This window comes from Phoenix dactylifera, chromosome 15 (genome assembly GCF_009389715.1).
Source record: "Phoenix dactylifera cultivar Barhee BC4 chromosome 15, palm_55x_up_171113_PBpolish2nd_filt_p, whole genome shotgun sequence".
Classification (NCBI taxonomy): Eukaryota; Viridiplantae; Streptophyta; class Magnoliopsida; order Arecales; family Arecaceae; genus Phoenix; species Phoenix dactylifera.
The window spans coordinates 6,281,893-6,304,236 of NC_052406.1; the positions used below are offsets into that span (position 1 = coordinate 6,281,893).

Below are 22,344 nucleotides of genomic sequence, written 5' to 3' on the forward strand. Positions count from 1 at the left end.
TAATGTAATATGAACATTAAGAAATTGATTCTGTTACTGAAACATGATAGAGGTGATGCTTTTTTATTTACAAATATTTATATTTGATTATCTAATATTTTATCTAAATTTATCGGATTTTCTTTTTCCGAATTCTGAAATTTTCAACCTCGGTGAATAATTCCCAAATGCCAAGTATGTGACTGCTTAAAGGTTTTGTAAATCCGGATGGTTCCAGGTCAAATGAGGTGGCAGGAGCTCAACTAATATACACACATGTTTAGAACTGTATATTGATGCTCTTGTAGGAAATATGAATTTTTTTTTCTCGAAATAGTTTGATATTAGTTGGTTTATGCAACCAAGTCTTCAGTCTAACGAGCAAGGGAGCTTACCAGCTTGGCAGGCTGGAATATTCATCCGTTTGGATTTAAAATTTTGTTTTATGAACTCTTTTAGACTTTGGACAGTCTTCGTTTCTTAAGGCTCCACTTTCCCAAGCTTAATGATTCCTTGATTTGTCACTGCTCGTCTGCTCTCCATGTCAAACAACTTGTTCCTCTTTGCCCTTGTCTTCTTTTTTTTATTTTTTATTTTTTATGAATTGCTCAGCCTAGCCTTGTCTCAATGGGAAGAAATAGCTTGGTTCCTTCCAAGAATCTATCCCATGTTTCAGCGTAGTAAAGCTTCCCAGGGACAAGGTAAGAAACACATCCAAACATATCATCAAATCAAAGCATAATCATCCTTATAATATATAAATGGTTCTCTTATAGTATATGAACAAAGACCATATATTCGTAGTGACCATGTCCACCACTCACTAGCTCCAACAAAATAGTTCCCACAAATGCTCTATTAATCATTATTCATTTCTAAGCCGATGGTATGAGAACACAACTTGTTTGCCTCGACAGTGAAGGGTAGAGTGAGCTTCAATCTAACTTCTTGCTAGCGCTTGCAAGATTTGACCACGAAAGTTTTTGCTTAAAATATGAACTTCGAGGCATTTTTTGTGCTCTATGTTATAGTTTCTGTCGCGCCCTGGTCGGGAGTCTTCTCTTTTTTTTTTTTTGCTAGGGCGGGTGGATTTTGACGAGTATGAATGCATCCAATAAAATCAAAAAACAAAATACCTCGGAGTGCCAGGGGCAACTTTCCATTACCTGCCCAAAAGGTACTACTAGAGTGACTGGTTACTTAAGCAGCCATCTAGTCCGCAGCTCTATTAACTTCACGGAATATATGTTTGGCCTAAAAATCCCTTCCATCCTCCAGCGCAAGTAACAGACTATTACAATTTCCACGGCAGACCAGCATCACACTCTCTCCACCATGCATTCTCTCATAAGTAGGGACAGACTGCCCGTACTAGTGCATCCTTTCTATATTCTAATTCACTGCACAAACCAGCCCGACCTACTCTATGTCAAGTTGTGTTCGGCTTTAAGATCAAAAGTTTTAAGCTGAACCCAAATTGGGTTGGTTGGGGATGAGCTTAAACCCAATTCAGCCCAGTCCAACTCGAAGATAATTGATACATATGTATGTGTGTGCATATGTATTGATGCATATATATGTACATTACAATATAATACCAGATTCATTACATTATACGATTGGGAAAATGTTTCTGTTTTTGTCTCACCCATATTGTAATTGCCTGGATTCAATACTTGGAGATGCACCATCTAGGACTTAGAACCCCAAAATGTTTGGTTGGTACTATTCTGTATATCATCCATCTATCTATACTAACGAGCGTGTTAAGTTACTTCATCTTCTTGGGCGATGCAACATGATAATAAGAGAAGAAAAAGATCCTTGCAGTCCTTCGTGTCTCATCCATTTGGACTCTCGCCTCTTTTTTTGGTGCTCCGGACCAAACTTCTTGAGGCTGCTTTTGTGGGCAGTTTCTAGCTCAATCAATGCTTAATTCCTTATTAGCCAATTTATTAGGGTTATTTTAGCGAATAGAAAGGGTTATTTCCTAGATGCTAGCCCTATTTTCTTAGGACTGTTTTTAAGATTACCGGAGTTCGCCGTGCTAATATTCTTCTAGAAAGGTTTTTATAACTTTTATTTATTTCTTGATTAAAGTAGCATCAAATTTATCTTAATCAATTTGACTAGGCATTATTGTGCCTAATTTTCTATTTTAAGAAAATTTTAAGAGGCAAAAATGAGATCTAATACTGAATCCACAAATCATAATATTTTAGACGAAAAGCTACACAAAAAAGTGGTTGTTGGTAATTCTATATTATAATATAACAGCATAGAAACTTGTAACTTGTAAGGGCGTTTTATCAAAATTACCCATTTTATTTTCCCTTACACATATTTGAGTTTTTTTTCCTATAATTATTTTAGTACACGATTGATGTTAAAATTTGTTTAGATTGATTTGCTTATAACCTTAATAGATACTAGACAAGTGACAATTTATAATAATCATTTAGTGTCAAATGCGCACATACATTTTACAATGAAAGCTTCTCAAAAAAAAAGAAAAGAAAAAAAAATTGCATATATCTGTAATACTAAAAAAACATTTTTAATTGAGAGTTAGAAACAGTTTTTGCCCCCCACAAAAAAAAAAATTAAAAAGAAATCCTAAGTCTGAAAAGCCAAAAAAAAAGAATAGTTGCGTTTGTGGCGGAATTAAAAACCACCCCTAAACACCTGCCGCATGTTCGCGATCGAAGGGCTAAAACCCAGACCCCAAACCCTCCTCTCTTCCTTCTCTCGGCGAGTCTGAGCCCCACAATCCTTCCGCCCCCACCGTCCACGGAGCCTTTCGCCGGCGTCGAGACCGGATCCAGGGAAGCGCGAGCGCGGCGGTGATGGGCGGCGGGCAGAAGCGTGGCCGCACGCAGCGGCGGCACTTCAAGCAGAACCGGGACAACGTCTGGAAACACAACCCCAAGAAGACGCACACCGATGGCCCCACCACCGACGACCCCAACCGCTCGTGGGAGACCTTCGCCAACCAAAACCCCGGATTTGAGGAGTACTACAAGGTAATCCCATCTCTCTTCCCCTCTTGCCAAGATCCATTCTTGGTGCACCGGGCTTAGGTTCCTTCCAGATACTTTTTTTCGGGTTATCTGTAAAGATTTTAAGCTCCATGGGCGTGATATCGATTCTCATTGCTGCTTTCAGCATTAAAAATGTTTTGGTGATTTTCTAAAGTTGCCATCTTGTTTAAAGTTTTGATAGTAAAGCTAATATGTATGTAGTTATGATGTCCAAAGTCATTTTTTATTTTTTTATTGTATATATTGTGAGTAATAGAAATGTGGCACGGGAAGTATTTCTGAGATTTAGTTAATGGTTTCTAGTCAATCTTGGCATTTCGCAAATAAATTTGGAAGCATTCTAACATAGGATTGTCTATGATGGTCTGAAACATCATGGAAATGCAAGTGTCAAATTTAGTTTAATTTCAAACAAAGGTCTAGTGCTGTTAGCTGGTAGCTGGTAGGAATAGGAGTTTGGGGTTTAAACAATGCAAACTTGTGGGCAGGTAGTGACACATATTAACCAGGGCAATGGTTGTCAAGTCAACAACAAATAATACAACAGATCTATGAGATTATATTTTACAAATTGTAGAAGTACATTTTTCATCTGACTGTCATAATGATTTTGAAGATACGATCTGACTGACAAGTCAATATTTGAAGATATGATGAAGATGAAACTAGAAGAGAAGTTGAATGTTTGCCAGGTCTTGTGGTTAGGAGATAATTTTTGCACCTTGGTGCCATTTCTATTAATTGATTCTATGCCTTCTAACCTAGGTTCTTTTTAAACACAAAGAATTAAGGATTTATGCATGAAGTCCTAAAGTGATAAATCATAATTTTGGATTAGTGATGGAGTTTCCCATGACTTTTTAGTGATCAACTTGTTATGAGCAATCATCTTTATAACTATTTTGTATTCTTCAAAGTTGTAAAAGGGCATTGAAATTTTATTCTTCTTTTTATTTTACTATTTTTGTCCATTAATATCAAGGTTCCCTGAGCCGATAAGAGGAGTTGTACTAGTTGGTGACTGGTTTGGTATGATATTGGTATATACGGTACCTAGCTGAGGCATACTAGAACCAGGGGGAGGAGAGGGTGGAGAAGGAGGGAGAGAGGGGAGAGAGAAGCATACCTTATTGGCAGTGGCAATGATACCTTAATCCTAGCCACGGAATCATTGTTGTTGTAGAAGCCTACCCTAGCCATCATCGTCATCATGGAGCCATTGTTGTCGCAACGACGTCGTCGTGATGGAGCATGGAGAGAGAGGGGATAGGACAGAGGAAGATTGGGAGAGGAGAATTGAGAGAGAGAAAGAGAGGGAGAGGAGAATTGAGAGATTGGGAGAGGAAAATCGAGAAAGAGAGAGGGGGAGAGAGGCACATACCTCGTTGGCAGCATCGATGTGACCTTAACCCTAGCCATAGAGTTGCCATCGTTGCAAAACCCAACACTAGCCAGCATTGCATCGAGAGAGGGGGGGAGAAAGATCATGAGAGGAGAATTGAGAGAGGGAGAGAAGAATTGAGAGAGAGGGAGAGGAGAATCGAGAGATCGGGAGAGGAGCATCGAGAAAGAGGGAAAGGGAGGAGAGAGAGGAAAGTTCATTGACAACAACGATGAAACCCTAACCCTAGCCATGGAGTTGTCATTGCGGAAGCCTAACCCTAGCCAGCATTGTCATTGTAGAGTCATCGTTGTCACGGAGCATCGAGAGAGAAGGGAGAGGGGAGAGGAAGATCAGGAGAGGAGAATTGAGAGAGAGGGAAAGGATCGGGAGGGTTTTTATGACAGAAGGGTTTAGTTCAGGGGTCGGATTGGGCCAGACCCACGCAATAACCAATCGGTCCAGTTCGGTATGCCTAAGCTGCCCGATTTGGGATGGTTCAACGGTCCTTGCTTAATATTATTCTATATACCATGCACAAAGTATATGCTTGTTTTTGAGGGAAACAAAGTTTATGCTATATGAGTAACCATTGTTTTAGACAATCATAATAATCTAAATGCATCATGTTATCCTAATCTATCTACAAGGATAGTATTACAACTTGGAGCATCCAAGGATGTATTGATAAATACAAAACTGCTGGATTTGAATGTTCCAAATTGCTGTCAATGTCCCATCAGTTGTTCTTCTGACAATTTGTCATATTAAAAGCTCTTGTTTATATGTATTTTGTTCTTGCACATGACTTTAGCTCTAATGATATTATTTGCTAAATCCATTGCAGTTCTTCGAGAGTTGAATGGTTGTAGCTTGAAAATGTTATTAAAAATTACCAAATTGCTTGATGACATATAAATCAAGTCTTCCATATCTAATTTTTATTTTTATTTAATTTTGAAGGGAACATCGTGGGCCAGTGCTGTATGAGATTTTTGAGACAATGTCTAAGGAAAAAATTGAAAATTTTAATGCTTAATGATTTTCTTGATATTTATTTGCATGGTTGATTGAGTAGTCTAAGATTTAATATAGTCTTACACTCTTACTTTTGGGTTGATCTTAGAAGCGTTTGATACTGGCCATCCACAATCATAGTTTGAATGGTACAGATGCATAATACCACAAATTGTTCCCTAGATTTTCTAGGTACTGCTAGTTTTGTTCAAATTTAATTTTTAAAAATGTCTAAATTTGCTAATAGGAGCAAGGCATTGTGCCTGAAGATGAGTGGGAAGAATTCCTTTCTTTACTCCGGAAGCCGCTGCCAGCTGCATTTAGAATCAATGCCAGGTAATTTTTCATTATGCTTTCTATTTAGGGCTTGTGCTGTAATTTAGTTGATGCTGACTTTGTGGTATGTTCTGCTAAATGCTTTCTAGCAAAGTATGATTCATGTGTAGAATAAGCACGAGTAAGTTCTGTTATATCTTAATTTTCTTCTATCCATTGTCAATCAGGAAGCTAACTAATAAACATTAAAATGTAAACATTAGTGCAAGTTTCTTGCTTTTGCACAGCTTGCTGGCATTTTTCATATTTCTCCGATATTTGCAGATTCTCTTTGTAGAACTTTGAGATCTTAATGCCCACCAAGTTTGTTATCTTTATGGTGTTTGGTGCTGTTGTCGTTGGGTAAAATAAAATTTTCTTTAATTTGTTGCAGTAGCCAGTTTTTTCCGGACATTTTATCACAGCTGGGGAATGACTTCATGAAATCCCTGGAGGCTGAGGTGTCGATCCCTGTATTACATTGCTTGATATCCATGCTGGAGAAGTCATTTATTTTTGACCTCCCTGATTTATTTTTCGGTCATTCTTTACTGTTGGCAGGTTAATGATGAACATGAAATAGAAGCTATCAGGCCTTTGCCTTGGTATCCCGGGAATCTTGCCTGGCATTTAAATTTTTCCAGGATGCAACTTAGGAAAAACCAAGCACTTGAGAGGTAATGCTCGGGAATCTACTTTATTTCTTACTACTAAATTATATTTTTTATTGGGAGTTAACAGCATGATTGCTCGTTAAAAATTTGTTTGTGATTTTTCTAATTTGTAATTATTCATGAAAATAGTCAACTAGTACTGCTGACAAATTGACAATTCCGTTTGGATCATGCATTTTCCTTGTTAAATTTCAGGTTCCATGAGTTTCTAAAGCAGGAAAATGAGGTTGGCAACATAACAAGGCAGGAAGCTGTTAGCATGGTGGGAATTTCCTTCTAGTTTTGCATTAGGATTTCAATTTGAAATTTGACTTGTTACTTTCACATAGAACAGTTTCTTACTCTTGGCAATTTACAAGAAAATATATTTAATATTAAATAATTGCTGCAGGTACCTCCGTTGTTCTTGGATGTACTTCCGAATCACTGTATTCTTGATAGTAAGCCGCTAATTCATTTATCAGTTGATTCATTGCTACTTGTACATTTTTAGTTGTTACTATGCAACTCCTTTTGGAGGTCAACATGTGTTCCCCAAGAGGTGCCTCTTTTTGGCTCATATCTGGAGTAAGGGTTTTAAGTATCACATCTTGTGGTTGTATCCATTAAGGTTTTTGCATATAATGCTGATTGTTGACATGCATCTGCATAAACAATAGGCAATCCTATTAATATATACTATAAAACAAGGTCTTGAGTAACAGATCATGCTGGTTGCATCATAATGGACTAATAAGAAAGTAGTACCTTGTATGCCCTCATGTCATCTTGATACCAAAGGATGTACTATATTGACACTCGGAACGGATTTTAACAATTGGGTGTCGGTATGGGTTTCGAATTTAGTATTTAAAACTTTGCTTTAAAAAGATAGATCACCATGCTAAGATTATTTTTTTCCATTTTTCTAGTTAAATAAGTTTTTGAATATGGGCCTTGGAATTGGTGTCAGTCAGGTATAGGATGATGTAGCACTATACATTGGGATGCTAATTTTTATTTTATTTTATTTTATTTTTTTTTGTTGTTTGTTGTTTCTAATGGAATGTCTAGAGGGTTTAGGGTTTTGTCTTATTCAAGGTATGCCAAACCAAGATGAACCATCCGGTTCACCCCGTATCAAACCGAACTGGTAGGGAATCGGGTTGGTTCGGTCTTAAATTTCGAAATCCTCCCCAAACCGCCCCAAACTGGGCGGTTTGGAGTGAAACCGGTTCGGGCCTTCCTACCTCTTTAACAGGCTTGAATTATGGTTTGTCGAACGCCAGTTTATCCCATATTGAACTGGTAGCCGACTGGCATGAGTCCCGATACCAGTTTGGCGGATCTTGGTCTTATTTTATGGTTGGGGCAGGTTTTTTGAACCGATGTTTGGATTTATGATGCGCATGATCTAAGCTCTCTCTCTCTCTCTCCTTTTCTTCCTCTCTCCCTTCTCTTGTTACACAAGGGAGATCACGACATGTGGCAGTTGCTGTGCGGTGTGCCTGAACTCACGGGTGGTGGGGCATGTCTGGCACGGATGTGTGGGCATATCCGGCACGGATGTGAGGGCATCTCCATATGTCACCACATATCACATCCAATGGTTGCGGGCCACCAACCAGAGACGATCTGGCCGTGCCGGACTCTCCTTCGACACGTGGATGGGCAAGATGGCGACATGTGGCAATCTTTGCATGCTGTACCCAAACGCATGGATGGTGGACTCTTGTGGATGGTGGCTACATGCGGATGTTCGCACGAACACGTGGATATCTTTGGAAGCTACCATGCGTGACATCCAATGGCTAAACAAACTGACATGCGGCACAACCATAGAGACGGTGACGCATCACCCTCCGAAAGCCGTTGGACCCCCCGTTAATGTTATAGTATAGATTATTTGTGTCTAGAGGATGTGCTGGTACAAGGCCTCTCCTTGTGCTCTCAGATTATTTTTAAAGATGTATATATAGGCAAAACTAACATAGCCAAGAACAGAGGCCTCTCCTTAAATGCATCTTGGTTGTTATTGGTGGGTATTTACTAGTCTTGATCGTCAAACTGGTTTGCATTGGCTAGTAAGACTAGTATCAATCAAGACAAACTACTTTTATAATTACCGGGGTCTTGGACTCGCCCCAAGACCCGGTCTGTTAGAGGGTTTGATCAAGGACTACTAGGAAGCACCTAGTCTTTCAACTTTGTGCTAACATATCATTTTAGGTGGTTTTCTTATAATACTTATTTTTAATATACACGTGTATAAAGACATCAAATGGAAAGAATTCCTCCTGGGAATGCATTATTTGTTTTTGACATACATCACAAAAAAATCAAACTGAGAAGAAAAGAACAAAAAAACCTAGGAAAAAAGGAAAAACCTTATCGAACATGCATATTTCATCAAAATGGGTTTGGCTTTATGGACCTAGTTATGATCCATGAATTTTTGATTATGATTTAGAAGTGGTCCTCAAGTTGACATCGACCCTCTATTTTCATCTGCTGGATTCTTGGGCGGTGGAACTATGGGCAAGAGAGGGTCCTTCCATGAATTCTAGATGTCTAGTTGGTTGGCATGGTATCCCAGTGGAATTGTTTTTAAGGTCATTTAACCATAGAGCAACCCTCCAAGGTTGCTCTAAACATAGAGTCCGATGCATCCTAGGGTTGAGGTCGATGACTTACAACCTTCGATGCATCAATAGCTTCTGCTATGCTTGGCTAGCCATGAAGGTTGATGTGGAAGTATATCATAGATATGGGTCGAGAATCCTTTGGTAAATGGAAGCAGCTGTTGCTCAAGGCATCCAATGTGAAAGACAATCAACTCCATGTTGTTCAATTTTCAGCTCTTGTTTCATAGGATGCAAACAATAACATCACCCATTGGTTGTAATTGTGTAGCTATTGGTCCTCATTACTAGAACAGCATCTTGATTGTACAACCAAAGGCTGCGAGGTAAAATATCACAGGCGTCCATCAGGACCAAACAGCATCTAACATAATCTTTTACCGATCGGCAAGGTGAATACGCAAATTATTGACCCTTGTAAGTTGTAACCATGGTTTGATTTTCTTTTGTGAGCCAATTCAAGCTACAGGTTTCTCGATATGGTTCAATTTTGAGGCCCAACTTCTTGACTAGCTTTATAGAAACCAAATTATCTGTGCTTCTGCCATCAATTGTGACAATATTTGAATGTCCTCTGCACCTGCCCTTTGTATGGAAGTTGCTATCCCTCGTCCGCTTATTGGAACATTGTGCCATTAGATCCAAAGGCTCATTTCCTGAGTCACCCTTCACGGTCACATGTGGGATTTCATCTTTTTGTTCCTGAGTGTCTTCAGCCTGATCTGAGTCTTCTACTAACACAGTGATAGCCCTCCTTCCTAGACAGATGCATCATAGCAACTGGGGGTGGCTATTGTGTGCATTATATCAAGGATTGTGCTGACAAAGGGTATTGATGGATGCATAGCCTTGGCTGGTGCGCGTTAGCATGGTTTTTTGGTTATCTTTCGGATTTACTCAATTTTTGGGTGTAGGTTTTGTGATTCTACGCCAAATCCCCCGAGATTATTGATTTTGATTCCGATTCATGCTCTAATTCATGAATTCGATGATCAAACAATATTTAATTGTTGTTTGCCAAATTCCCATGATTTGACAATTAAACACAACATTCCAACCGGATTTTAGAAGGAATAAGGCAAAAGGGTGGAGGGAGAAAATTTACCTAGCTAGAATAATTTTTGAGACCCAAAAATAAAAAATCAAACTTTAATTCCACAAGTCAATCTCACTAGGTAATCTTCCTTTCTCCCTCATTTTGGTCCTACCGTACAATGGTGGAGATTGGTTGCAAAACATGTTGTTTTAGTCATTTTGAGCAATATTGATCACTTTGGGGCTGTTTCGTATTTGCTTGAAGTGATGCACCTTTATACCACCAAGGGCTTGGTATGCTATGTATCAATGGATACATATTGTATCTTGATATTTCAAGCCTTGATCTAAAGTATTCTGTAACTAGTTTGACAGTTGTTGGAAATATCCTGCATTGCTATTCTTTTGATGGAGAGTGGCATATTAAGCATCATAAAAAAAGTCTCTTCAAAGTTCAAACCAAAGATGCAGAACCGTTCCGAATCGAATCAGAGTCGGAGAAGAAGAAGAGAAAGAGAGAGCGACTAGGGGAGGGAGGGAAAAGGAGAGGCCGCGGATGCCTGCGGAGGGCCGGGGGGGGGGGGGGGGCGGGGCGTGGCGGAGGCCGCATCCCTCCGCAGGTGTCCGCAGCCTCTCCTTCTCCCTCCTTCTCCCGCTCACTCTCTCTTTCTCTTCTTCTCTGGCTCCGGCTGGTTTTCTCTCTCAGTACGGGCCCGGCACGGCCCGTATCGACTCGTACCGCCGGGCAACCGGTACGGTGTCCGGTACCGGCATAGTAGACCTTGGTTCAAACCCTTTCTTCTTTCATGCATTTGATATTTTTAGCTACCTCCTCTTTGCTATCCAATGCACTTAATCTAATTTTACTATCTTGCTTTTTGTTTCCACCTTTTCAGAAATTGAAATTAAGACTTATTAATTGGTTTTCATTCGGATTGATGGGGTATGGTTTCAATTTACTTGCTTTGATGTAGCTTAATATGTTTCAAGTTAATATAGACATTTACAGTTTACAAGCTTTAGTTCTTACTTTTTTACGATGCAAGTGCATATGAGGTCTTACTATTTACATCTGCTTGTTTTATTGCAATTTTTCTTTCAGATTTGGAGTCATATATTTCATGCTGAATCTTGTTAATTTTAATTTTGATTTTAAAATACTGCTTACTCATTTTTGTCAACTCAGGTTTATTTTAACCATCTTGATATATGCAGTGTGTGCAGCTCCCGGATCTAAAACTTTCCAGTTGCTTGAAATTATACACCAATCAACTAAACCTGGATTACTGCCCAATGGGCTGGTGCTTTACTTTTCCCCCTTTATCTCCAAGCTATTTCTTATTCATTATTTATTTAACATCCTGATTGAATTAAATCTGAGTGTTGGTTTTTACTGTTGCGATCACTGATTTCCCTGTGTTTCATAATCCAGATAATAGCTAATGATGTTGATGTTCAAAGATGCAATCTCCTCATCCACCAGACAAAAAGGATGTGCAGTGCCAACTTGATAGTAACAAATCATGAGGCTCAGCACTTTCCTAGTTGTGCTTTAACAATGGATCATATGGAGACTTTCAAAGGAGGACAAGAAGAACTGAAAGCAAACATTTTGCAATTTGATCGTGTTTTATGTGACGTTCCTTGCAGTGGTGATGGCACTCTGCGTAAGGCTCCTGATATTTGGAGAAAATGGTAATGCCTTACATGTCCACTTCTTCTTGATATGTAATCCTGTTATTCTTTGAATTAATTTCTCGAGACACATGAACTACCTTCAGGAATGCAGGAATGGGGAATGGTATTCATCGTCTCCAAGTGGAGATCGCTATGCGTGGTAACAAATATAGAAGCTTTATCAGTTTCTTTTTAAATATTCCGCTTCCTTAAACTAGGACTTCCACATCTAGTATCATTAGCTTCTGATAAATTTGCTGTCATTAGTGGAATCATGTGTTTTTAATGACGTACAGACATCTCTTTTGCGTATTAGCATGCCTCTTGGATGTGCAAGGTGTTAAATCAATCATTGTCAGCAACAGGCCACATGTAATTCATGGCTGAAAATAATATTAATCAAATATTGTAAATCATAAATGATAAATGTATAATTATTAAATAATTTCTCGTATTTTATTATTGTCTGTTTAAATAGTCAAAAAAATATAATTTATGTATTAATATCACCCTTTCACATATAAAGGGAAGGTATGGAGGACAGTGGTGGAAAGTTTAGTAATTAAAATACAGGCTTGATCACTACTTGTCTTGAAAGTAGCAAGATATTAACTCATCTTCAATTAATTTTCTTAATATGATAATATGAAAATTTCTAGAAAAGGACAATGGAAAAGGGGATGGAGATTTGACTACCCCCCTATATGGATAGGAATAATTGATTTGTTGGTGGAAAGATACTTGTAAATGCCAACATGGATACATGAGCATGCGGGATATTTACTTAGAATTGTTTCTTAATTAAGCCTGTGAAACTATAAATGAATAATGAGTGAAGGTGTCTTCCATCAACTAGTTGATAGACGGAAATATAAAGCTGTATCTTTTGCATATTGTATGCATGTAACGTGTTCAAGTGGACGGATGTGACTTTCTGTACGACTTGATAACATGGAACATAGAGGCAAAAACTGCTTCTATTTTGATATTTGAGAAAAGTAATTCTGTGTGCATGCGCCTGTGTATTCGTGCATCTGTGTGTGGATGCATGTGCGCGTCAAATCATTTTTTTTGTTTAGTTGAAACTTGCTATATTTGTTGTAAGACCATCATCTGCCTTATGTAGTAATGGTGCTGACCAGATTTGGGCCTAAGAAGTAAAGTGACCTTGATAATGAGATTATCATGTATATTTGATGTGAGTTATGTAAAGCCGTTACTTATTTGCTTTGGACCAGGAAGCTACTCTTTATTTCATTGTGAAAGCATATTGAAAAGTTTTGGTGTTGCAAACTTGAGATAATTACAAGTTATTAGTTTCTGAATTTACATTGGAATTTATACAGAATTTCAATTATTTATTGCTGTTTGAAATTATGGTTAGCGAACACCCATGCTTGCTTTAGACAAGTGTATTAAATGCCTGATCTGTTGCCTTTTTGAAGCTTTTTCACATGAAACAAAGTTTTTTTTCCAAAGAAGATGAGATTGATAAAATTATGACTATCCATTTGTTGAGAACTGGAAGCTGGACGGGCAATAATACTGTTCTAACTACGAACTAGCAAATTTTCTCCCAAAGGATTAGGACTAGAGCCAAAAAGTGATTGCTTATGTTAATAATGATAATGATATTGTTGTTCTTCTCCTCCCACCGAAGGATCTGTGTATGATAAATTTTTATTTCAAAATTTTAATTAGTCCTTGTTTAGTTATAGTAGGAATCCTTATTTTAATCTTAGTGCTTATTTTTGTGTTTTAGTTGAATTGCTATACATAGGTACCCATCCTAAGATGTATAATTTTCATTTTTTCTAACTGAAACAATCATCTTTGCATCATCAGTTGACATGCAAGGGGTGGCAATTTACTCCGTACCGTCAGGTACCTCACCCAACCCGACCTTGGGGTGTGTTTTACCTGACCTACAGCGGATCCAGGATGGGTATGAGTAATGGTAAAATCTGCCCCAAACCTGACCTGGATATATATAACTCTTCCCAAATTTTCTCCCCGAGGCAAAAAAAATTGACTCGTATGCACAAAAAAATAAATAATAATAATAAAAAAATGTAGCTTTATTGGACCCAATCAATCCAGCCCGCCCCATCTAATTCTACTTGTCCTGCGCCGCCTCGAGGCAAGTACGGGGCGATTACAAGTAATGGCCTACCCAATCCATACCGTTGCGATCCCTGGGACACAGCTTGTCCTTTTTCAGCTTAGGGTTCATATTCAGTAATTGCACATCACTGTTGAGGTGCATATATATTTGTCATGCTTTGGTCCAGCTAGAGGCATCCTGATCTACTATGTATCCTCTTTACCCCCTATATTTTATTATAGGGGTTTTCTTGTCCCTACATTTTAATTACAGCCTTGACTCCTTCCACATTTCCACATTTTTCCACTCTTTTTGATAAAATGAATCCGGTGTAGCAAGATAATATTATTTTGTATTCTCTCCCCTCAATTCTCGCTAATTTAACCACTCCAGCAGTCCCTCAAAAGTATTACATAATGAACTTACTGACTAACGCTGATTTGAACTTGCATTTTTTCCCCTGAAGTTAACTGCCGTGGCTTCATTCTCAAATCACTTTGATGGATCATAACTTCTTTTGCTTCATTCTGCTTGGCAAGAACAAATTGCTAAGTCTTTTTTGTAAAAAAAAAAAATGAATTGTTGCTGGATTTGGACAGGAACCTCAGCATTAAGTGTGCCTTATATTATTAAAGACAAGATCTAGCATGACACCACAATAATGCTTCACTGCTTTTGACATAGATCAGCAACTGCTTCTCTGTGCTCTTTTTTATATTGTGCTCTACCACATCAATTGCAGTTGTTTGCTTATTGCATGTCCAAGTTCATTTACTTAATTGTATCATTGGATCTACATCTGAAGCTTCTTTTTTTCTGAAGTTGTCAATATACATACATTGAGTAAACAGAAGCACGATGATGACCATGAAGAAAAAAACTCTTTTATATAATACTTATTAGTATTTTTGCTGGCAAGATTTTTCAAGGCCATGATCATCAAGGTTTAGGCTTATGCCAGTATTATATTGCTGTTTGCAGGTATAGCTTTGCTTAAAGTGGGTGGAAGAATGGTTTACTCTACTTGCTCAATGAATCCAGTGGAAGATGAGGCTGTTGTAGCTGAGGTTATTTAATGTTTACTAGAAAGATATTATGTTACTAGGTGTTATAAAATTAACCATCAAACAAGTCTCATTTGTTAATATTGTGTTAGTTCTCTCATTTTGAACTTTTTGGGTATTTCCTTCCTACTATTTGATTATATGAAATTTGTTTACATCTTACTCTCCAACATTTTTTATTTGCTTATCTTTGTTTAATCACCAGGTTATTTTAAACATATGAAAGTAAAACACAGAAGTTAGTAAGAAAATTTCATATAGTTTCCACATTCCACTCAAATAAATCGAAGGGCTTAAGTACTTGTGAAAAGGCCTACCATGCTACGATGATATCATTATTTATTACGGGCTATACGTCATATGCCCGAGCAATGTTACTATATTCCTAGTCGATCTTATTATGCCTTGGTTAGATGCTAGTATACTTTTGAGCACATTCACTTTTTAAATTTTTACTTTTTCAGCATTTGATGTGCTGTCTTGCTATTTACTTTTATCTTTTAATTCCGATTACTAGTAATTATATCTCATTTTGCAAGATTTAGAAGAAAACCTAAGTTTCCAACCACTTCAGTGTGACTTCATTATAGTAGCTTTCTTGGTGCATAACTACCATATATCAGATGAAGATACCTCTTATTCTACATGCTTCCCTTTTATTCTAAACACTACATTATGTTCGACTTTTTTTTTTTGTTGACTTTTTCGTGATTAATCTTAAAAGATTGAGGGATCAACGATTTGGAATAGCAAAAGACTAAAACTTATATAGTTACTAAAATTTGAAAAATTACTCAGGCTCCAAATTAGTTGGAGATTTGTAATGCTACTAGGACTTGATAATGGGTATACCCTTTGCTACAATTTGCATGCTCATTAAATCAACTTGATTGGTCTAGTTAAATAGGACATTCTTGAATAACATAACTCTTACATATGCTCAAAAGTCAGACACCAAATATATTTCCATCATGTATTGCTAATTAATTTAGCAGGAAGATGCATAGAAGTTTTTTAAAAATTTGTTTTTGCTGATTTTCTATGAAATTGATAGACTCAACTTATATACCTTCATGATATTGTTTGATTTGACTCTCTATAATAGCCAGTGATGAACTCTTTGAATTTTCATGCTGTTGCTTAAATTTCTGATGATTGTCAATCATGTGAGTCCTTGGCAAACTTGAATATTTTGAAGCTGATTTCAGTTGCCATGCCTTATGCTATCATTCGCATCATCTGATTGGTTTCAGTGGTTTTCAATACATGTTCAGTTTATTTTTTACACGTGTCTTTTACCAATATGGGCTTTTTTAAATGTTGTTTACATATGTTTGTTTTGCCTGTCACAGTTTTATATACTTTTTTCTACTTTACTCCTTGTAATGTTGGGTCGTGTGTCTCGTATCTATCTAGATTCTTCGGAGAAGTGGGGGGTCAGTTGAGCTTGTTGATGTCTCGTCTGAGCTACCTGAATTGATCCGCCGCCCTGGTCTTAAGACATGGAAGGTCAGGTTCAAAGTTGGATTTATAGCAAAATATAGCATCATTCTGTTAAATTATCCATTTTGCATCTATTTGATGGTTTTGGTTAAAGACCACCTAAACACATGATTTATGGTATCTAGCACTTTTGTTTTGTGTGTGTGTGTATAACATTCAACATTTTGGATCTTCAATTTGATGGTTTATCATTGGTTTTGAACTTTTGATTCATTAAATCTCTTACCAAAAGTTTAATGTTTAGGGTGGTCCAAACTCCCCCTTCTCTCTCTCTCTCTCTCTTACACACACACACACACACACACACACACACACAACACACACACACACGCACACTTTCGAAGCCTTGATGCATGCATTGCCTGTTATGTTTTGTCCTTATTATACCACTTGCAGCTTGAAGGCCTGATTGTTTCTTGCCTGGATAAATATTTTTTGGATGCTGTCCCATTGAGTTTTCCTATATTCATCAATAAAGATGTTTCTGCTTACATTTTGTCAACTCTATCTTCACAGGTAAAAGATAAAGGTCTATGGCTAACTTCTTATAAAGATGTCCCTATCCATAGGAGGAGTGTGATATCACCAAGCATGTTTCCTTCTAATCAAAGCTGCAGAGGGAGTCCCGTGTCATGTGATGGTGCTCAAGAGGAAGTAGAAGTACTTGGTACTAATACTGGGAAGGAGAATATTACCAATCTGAGAATGAGAGATCAGGATTATAAAAGCAAAGAACATGAAACTCACTGTGGGGACTCGCGAAATAATAAAGTGCAGACAGACACCGGTGAAACTGCAAAGAAATTGGAGGAAGTTTCCAGCAACAAAAGTCCAGCTGCTGAAGAACTAGATGGCGATTCCAAAGTTGAATTTTCAACTTTTCCGCTTGAGCGCTGCATGAGGATCCTTCCTCATGATCAAAACAGTGGAGCATTTTTCATTTCTGTTCTTCAGAAGCTATCCCATTTGCATGGTAATTCAGGTCTATTGACTTGCTCTGTCTTATAATGTTTTCTCAGAATAGCATATTTTAGCATATCATTTTGCTTTGTTGCATGATTGCCATGGCAAAAGTGAGTTTGCTTGACTATTATTTCTTCTTGCACTTCTTCCAGCTAGTGATACAAAGCAGTCAAATAATATTAGGAATAAGGTATCAGCAGCTGTGGGTGAAAACCATAAGGATGAACTTAAGGCAGAGATTAAGCCATCTGAAGATCTACACCATCAAACTGTTGCTGAAGCAGCTTCCAGTGCCAAGTTAATAGGTGATCAGTCAAAAGAAAATTCAAACACTAATAATATGTGTTCCAAAGTTAGAGACTCAAAGGAAGTGGTTGCTTGTGGTGAAGGGGAGACTGGCCAAGTGGGAAAGAAAAACGTCAAGGGAAAGTTACAGATACAGGGCAAGTGGAGAGGGGTTGATCCTGTTGTACTTTTCACAGATGAAACTACTATTAACAGTATAAGATCCTTCTATGGTATCAATGAATGTTTTGCCCTTGATGGTCACCTTGTGACTCGAAATAATGATGCTAATCATATGAAGAGGATTTATTATGTATCAAAATCAGTTCATGATATCCTCCAGCTAAACTTCAGTGTTGGGCAACGACTTAAGATAACGTCTCTTGGCCTTAAGATTTTTGTAAGTGTTACTTTCCCTTGCACATTTTCTCCTTTCCTTCTGAAGGGCATATGAGATTACAATACCCTAATATAATGATAGCTGTTTATCAAACTTCTGAATTAAATTTTACCATTCTAGCAAATAGCCTACCGTGTTTATATTGCAACCTGATGCACTTGTTCACGAAGGCACTTGTGCCTGTTCATCTGAAATTATCCATAACTTTGTTATGAACTTTTATGTATTGTTTTAGAGGTTAGGTAATTGACGCTGATGTTATATTTAATATAAAGCTTGGAAATAGATGTTGGGTCTGTCATGGAAGCATATCCTTACATCTGCCTGTATCGTAAACCTGTGCAGTTGATTATCTGACAAAACTACCTATAGTTTACGTCCTGTAGGATTTATAATAATGTTATATTAAATCCCATAATATGGTTGACTTGACTGCTTCTTTCATAATACTTCTTTAGAGGACAGAAGTAGTGCATTGATTTGTTGACATGCAAATGCTGGTTTGACTGCCTTACATTATTATTGACTTGTGCCACCGTTGTTGTGTGGGTGGTAGGCGATGACAGGTCTTCTTTTGTATGCAAACCTTCTCACCCACAAACATTGTCCTTTTTCTTAGTTGTACCAAGCTTTTCATCTTATCATTTTGCATATTACCCTTATATGGCATTGTCCTTTGTTTTAGTTTTTCTTTTTTCAAAAATGACCTTATGGATTGGGTAGGGGCTTGTGTTGGTGGCGTCTAGAAAAATTTCAACCCAGGAATTCCATTATCTCTGTCAATTATTTTGGTCTCTCTCCCTCCCTCTGGTGAAACTTGATTCAAGAGATGGGACTGTTAACAGAGAAAGACATATAGGTACTCTATCTCCCACTGGAAAGGAGAAACAATGTTTATTCTAGTATGTAATTTTTTGTATTTTAAATGATGTTGATGAGACCTGTATCTTTTCTTATGTAGTTAGGTTTGTCTTTTTTGGGGTTTATTCTCGGGAACGTGTCTGTGGGGTATGTCGTGTCATTTGGATTCTACATGTCATATATTTACGGAACTAAGTGTCTTGTTAGAATTATATTGGGATTTTGCCTGTTATGTAATGTCTCTTGGAGCTGCCCTTTGACTTACCTCCATCAGTAGATCTTTTTTTTTCTTCGCTTTCACTATCTCAATGAAATGAAGTTGGATGGGTTTCATCCATCTTGTTCTCACCCAAAAAGAAAGAAAAAGGAAAAAAGTTATACCTTGATAACTTGATCATCTATATTCAGTTCTCTTAATTTCATTCCCAGACTTACCACATCACGTGCTTTGATGGAATAATTCTGCTGCATTTTTGTCTTTTAAGTCTCAAGAATTTTTTGCATGTAACAATTTTGTTCGACAAAATGCTCCACAGAAGCTTTGCGATTTATTATATTCTAATTTATGGAAAATCTAAATTATATTTCATATATATATATATCCCCAAATAACAATCTCCAAATATTTAAATCATCATTAATTCTCTTATTGTAGGGAATGTCATTAGCAAACATGCATCACACATGCATGTTTGCTAGTATATCATAAAATCACGCATATGGACAGCAGAAGGTAATTCATAATAAATAAACCTAGCATCATATAGACATCATAGGAAGCAAATACTACATAGAGCTACACACACACACACAGAGAGAGAGAGAGAGAGAGAGAGATAGAGAGAGAGAGAGAGATGTATATTAGTTGTAAAAGATCTCCACTATATAGCTTTTATACTTGAGTGCCAGACCATGGCTAAAATTTAAAAAGATGTACTCGAACAACAATGGGCATACTTTTTATGTCCTAGGTTCAAATAAATTTCCTTTGCTTATTATTTAATCCGTGAAGGAATTAAGAATGCTTTGATATTTATAAAGAAAATTTTTCAAGTAATTTTATGTCACTAAAATCTTGATCTCACTATGATGTTTGAGCCATTACGGCAGCTGATTTCATGTGATTACATATTCTCTATGATCAAATCAGGAGAGACAAAAACCAAAGGATGACTCATCACCATGTTTGTTCCGATTATCATCCGAAGGATTACCATTGCTGCTTCCATACATCAGCAAACAGATCTTGTATGCATCCTTTGTGGACTTTCAGCACCTTCTACAGTACAGGACCGTCAAATTCGCAGATTTTGTCGATGCCAGCTTTGGTGAGAAGGCTTCGAATTTGATGTCAGGTTGCTGCGTGGTGGTGCTTAATGAAGGTGACTATTATATGCCTCATATATGCTCATTTATTGTTAATCTTGGAAATATTTGAGTCATTGGTTTAGCACGCTCTATTCATGTGGAAAAGATTGTGCTCTGGTTGCAGGAAACCAAATAACAGATAATATTGTGGCAGATGCCTCGACAATTGCCATTGTTTGCTGGAAAGGCAAGACGAATGTGAGCATCCTAGTCTCGCCATTGGATGCTAAAGAACTACTGGAAAGGCTAGCTGTGCGTTTTGGAAGTGAAAGAGGCACATTGTTGGAAGAAAATGAGACCAATTCCGAGATTGATACAATAAAAAACTCTGAGGATGCTGAATCTACTGACGACTTTGAGATGGCTGATCAGGAAGGTTTGTGAGCAAGAAGTGATTAAACAAATAATAACGAGGCAATAAGAAGATTTTGGTTTGAGGGAGCCACTACTATAGGTATGTACGATAACAATCCAGCTACATATTTGAAGATTCAGCATATTTAACAATATTTTTCCTTAAATCCTGGTCTGTGATGTTTTTAGGTGAAATTTTATTTCTTTCGGACAATGGAAAGCAAAGAGGAAGACCTATTACTATTTGAGAGTATATATATGAGCTGCTGTAACCATAATTTTAGATTCTCCAGTCTTTGTTGGTTTGTAGAGCTTTCAATCTTGGTCTTGATTCCACAGTGTGGCAGCGAAGAAGATTTTGGCCTGTGTAAACTTGTTATTCAATAATTCAATAATGATCTGGGTTCTTCATACAATGTAACTTAGCTACTAATTTTAGCAACTTGTTTCTCATGCAGGGGGTTTTTACATTTTTAGTTGTTACATGACAATTGAAAGTATTGTATGAAAAATTAGCATTTGTAACTTGTGAGGGCTATATGACAGACAGACATTTTTAGTCTCTCTGTCAATTTTTCATGGAATTGAAAAACCTCCTTCCTCTTCCTCTCAAATTTTAAAACCCTAACCTCTTATTCCCGATGAGCCCCATCATGAAACCAGGTTAAGCTCCAGTGCGGGCATTGGTTTGGAATGCCCTTCCCTTTGCTGGCCGCTGGAGCTGTTCCAAGATTGCAGGAGCCCTTCCCTTCCTCATCTCAACCCGCTGGAGCCTGGGGATTGGTTCTGTTCTAAAAAGGCCTATGTGGGAATGGAGAAGGATTTATTAGAATTATAGCTTTTATTCTGTGTTTATTCTTTGGATTTACAGCAAGTTTTTGAGTTCATCCTTAGCATCAACATTGATTAATGAAGAATCCTTGTACTAATGAAAAACTATTGGCTTCTTAGGTCCTTTATTGACATCCAAGCATTTTCTTCCTTCGTAATTAATGCTTCTGTTCCCTTTATCCATTTCATGCTTTATTTTAGATTTCTTAGAATATGGCTCCTTTTGGAGCAAATCCGTGCAAAAGGTTCTCCAAAACCATGAGTTCGTGGTCTTCGATATGGAAAGTTTAATGAGATACCAGCTCGATTCATCTTTTGAGAAGATAACGAGAGTTTCCTGAATTTGCTGAAATTCCGAATTTTCAATAAGCTCGGCTCCTTTGCCATGTTGTTAAAATTAAATTTTGTTTGATATGTTTATGATGTATGTAATAAGCTTTCGTTTCACTTCTGCTCGAGCCACTCAGCATGTTCAAACCAAGTCTCTCTACAAGTATCTCTACCAACTTCATGTGTCTGGTTTGATGCAGCTTGATAAATGTCGTGCCATTGGATTTACCAGAAGCCAGTTAATTACAGTGGACGAGTTTTGCAGGTTTGAGGCTACAAAAACCACCTTTGGTTTAATCATAAAGGTGTTTTTGAGAGTTACAGCCAACCAAACACTACAATCAATGAATTTCTTAATTGTTTCTTCGATTATTTCACAAATTTCTTATGAATTTGTTACTAGCATGTCAATTTTTTTTTTTTTTGGTTCCAATCTTTGGAAGAGAGAGAGACTAAATGGGCATCACGATGTCGCTGCATTCATGATGAGCAACATGCTCTTTTTTTTTTAATAATTTCTGAGCCATATCTAGCTCGCCTC

The 22,344-nt window shown here is 37.5% G+C and overlaps 1 protein-coding gene across 4 annotated transcripts; it reads left to right on the forward strand.

The window, feature by feature from the left end:
- Nucleotides 1–2,664: 2,664 nt before the first annotated feature.
- Nucleotides 2,665–21,167, forward strand: LOC103707955 (RNA cytosine-C(5)-methyltransferase NSUN2-like). 4 transcript variants are annotated; one of them, XM_039134225.1, is made up of 16 exons: nt 2,665–3,002; nt 5,666–5,754; nt 6,128–6,194; nt 6,295–6,410; nt 6,603–6,669; nt 6,799–6,847; nt 11,279–11,364; nt 11,496–11,758; nt 11,845–11,900; nt 14,826–14,911; nt 16,325–16,417; nt 16,928–17,393; nt 17,527–18,059; nt 20,071–20,302; nt 20,395–20,742; nt 20,832–21,167. In XM_039134225.1, the coding sequence occupies exons 1-15, from the start codon at nt 2,826–2,828 to the stop codon at nt 20,670–20,672; spliced, it is 2,658 nt and encodes an 885-aa protein (XP_038990153.1). In that variant the 5' UTR covers nt 2,665–2,825; the 3' UTR covers nt 20,673–20,742; nt 20,832–21,167. The 4 variants fall into 4 exon arrangements, with proteins under 4 accessions (XP_038990153.1, XP_038990155.1, XP_038990154.1 ...); XM_039134227.1 differs by having other exon boundaries at nt 20,413–20,742; XM_039134226.1 differs by having other exon boundaries at nt 16,928–17,384.
- Nucleotides 21,168–22,344: the final 1,177 nt, after the last annotated feature.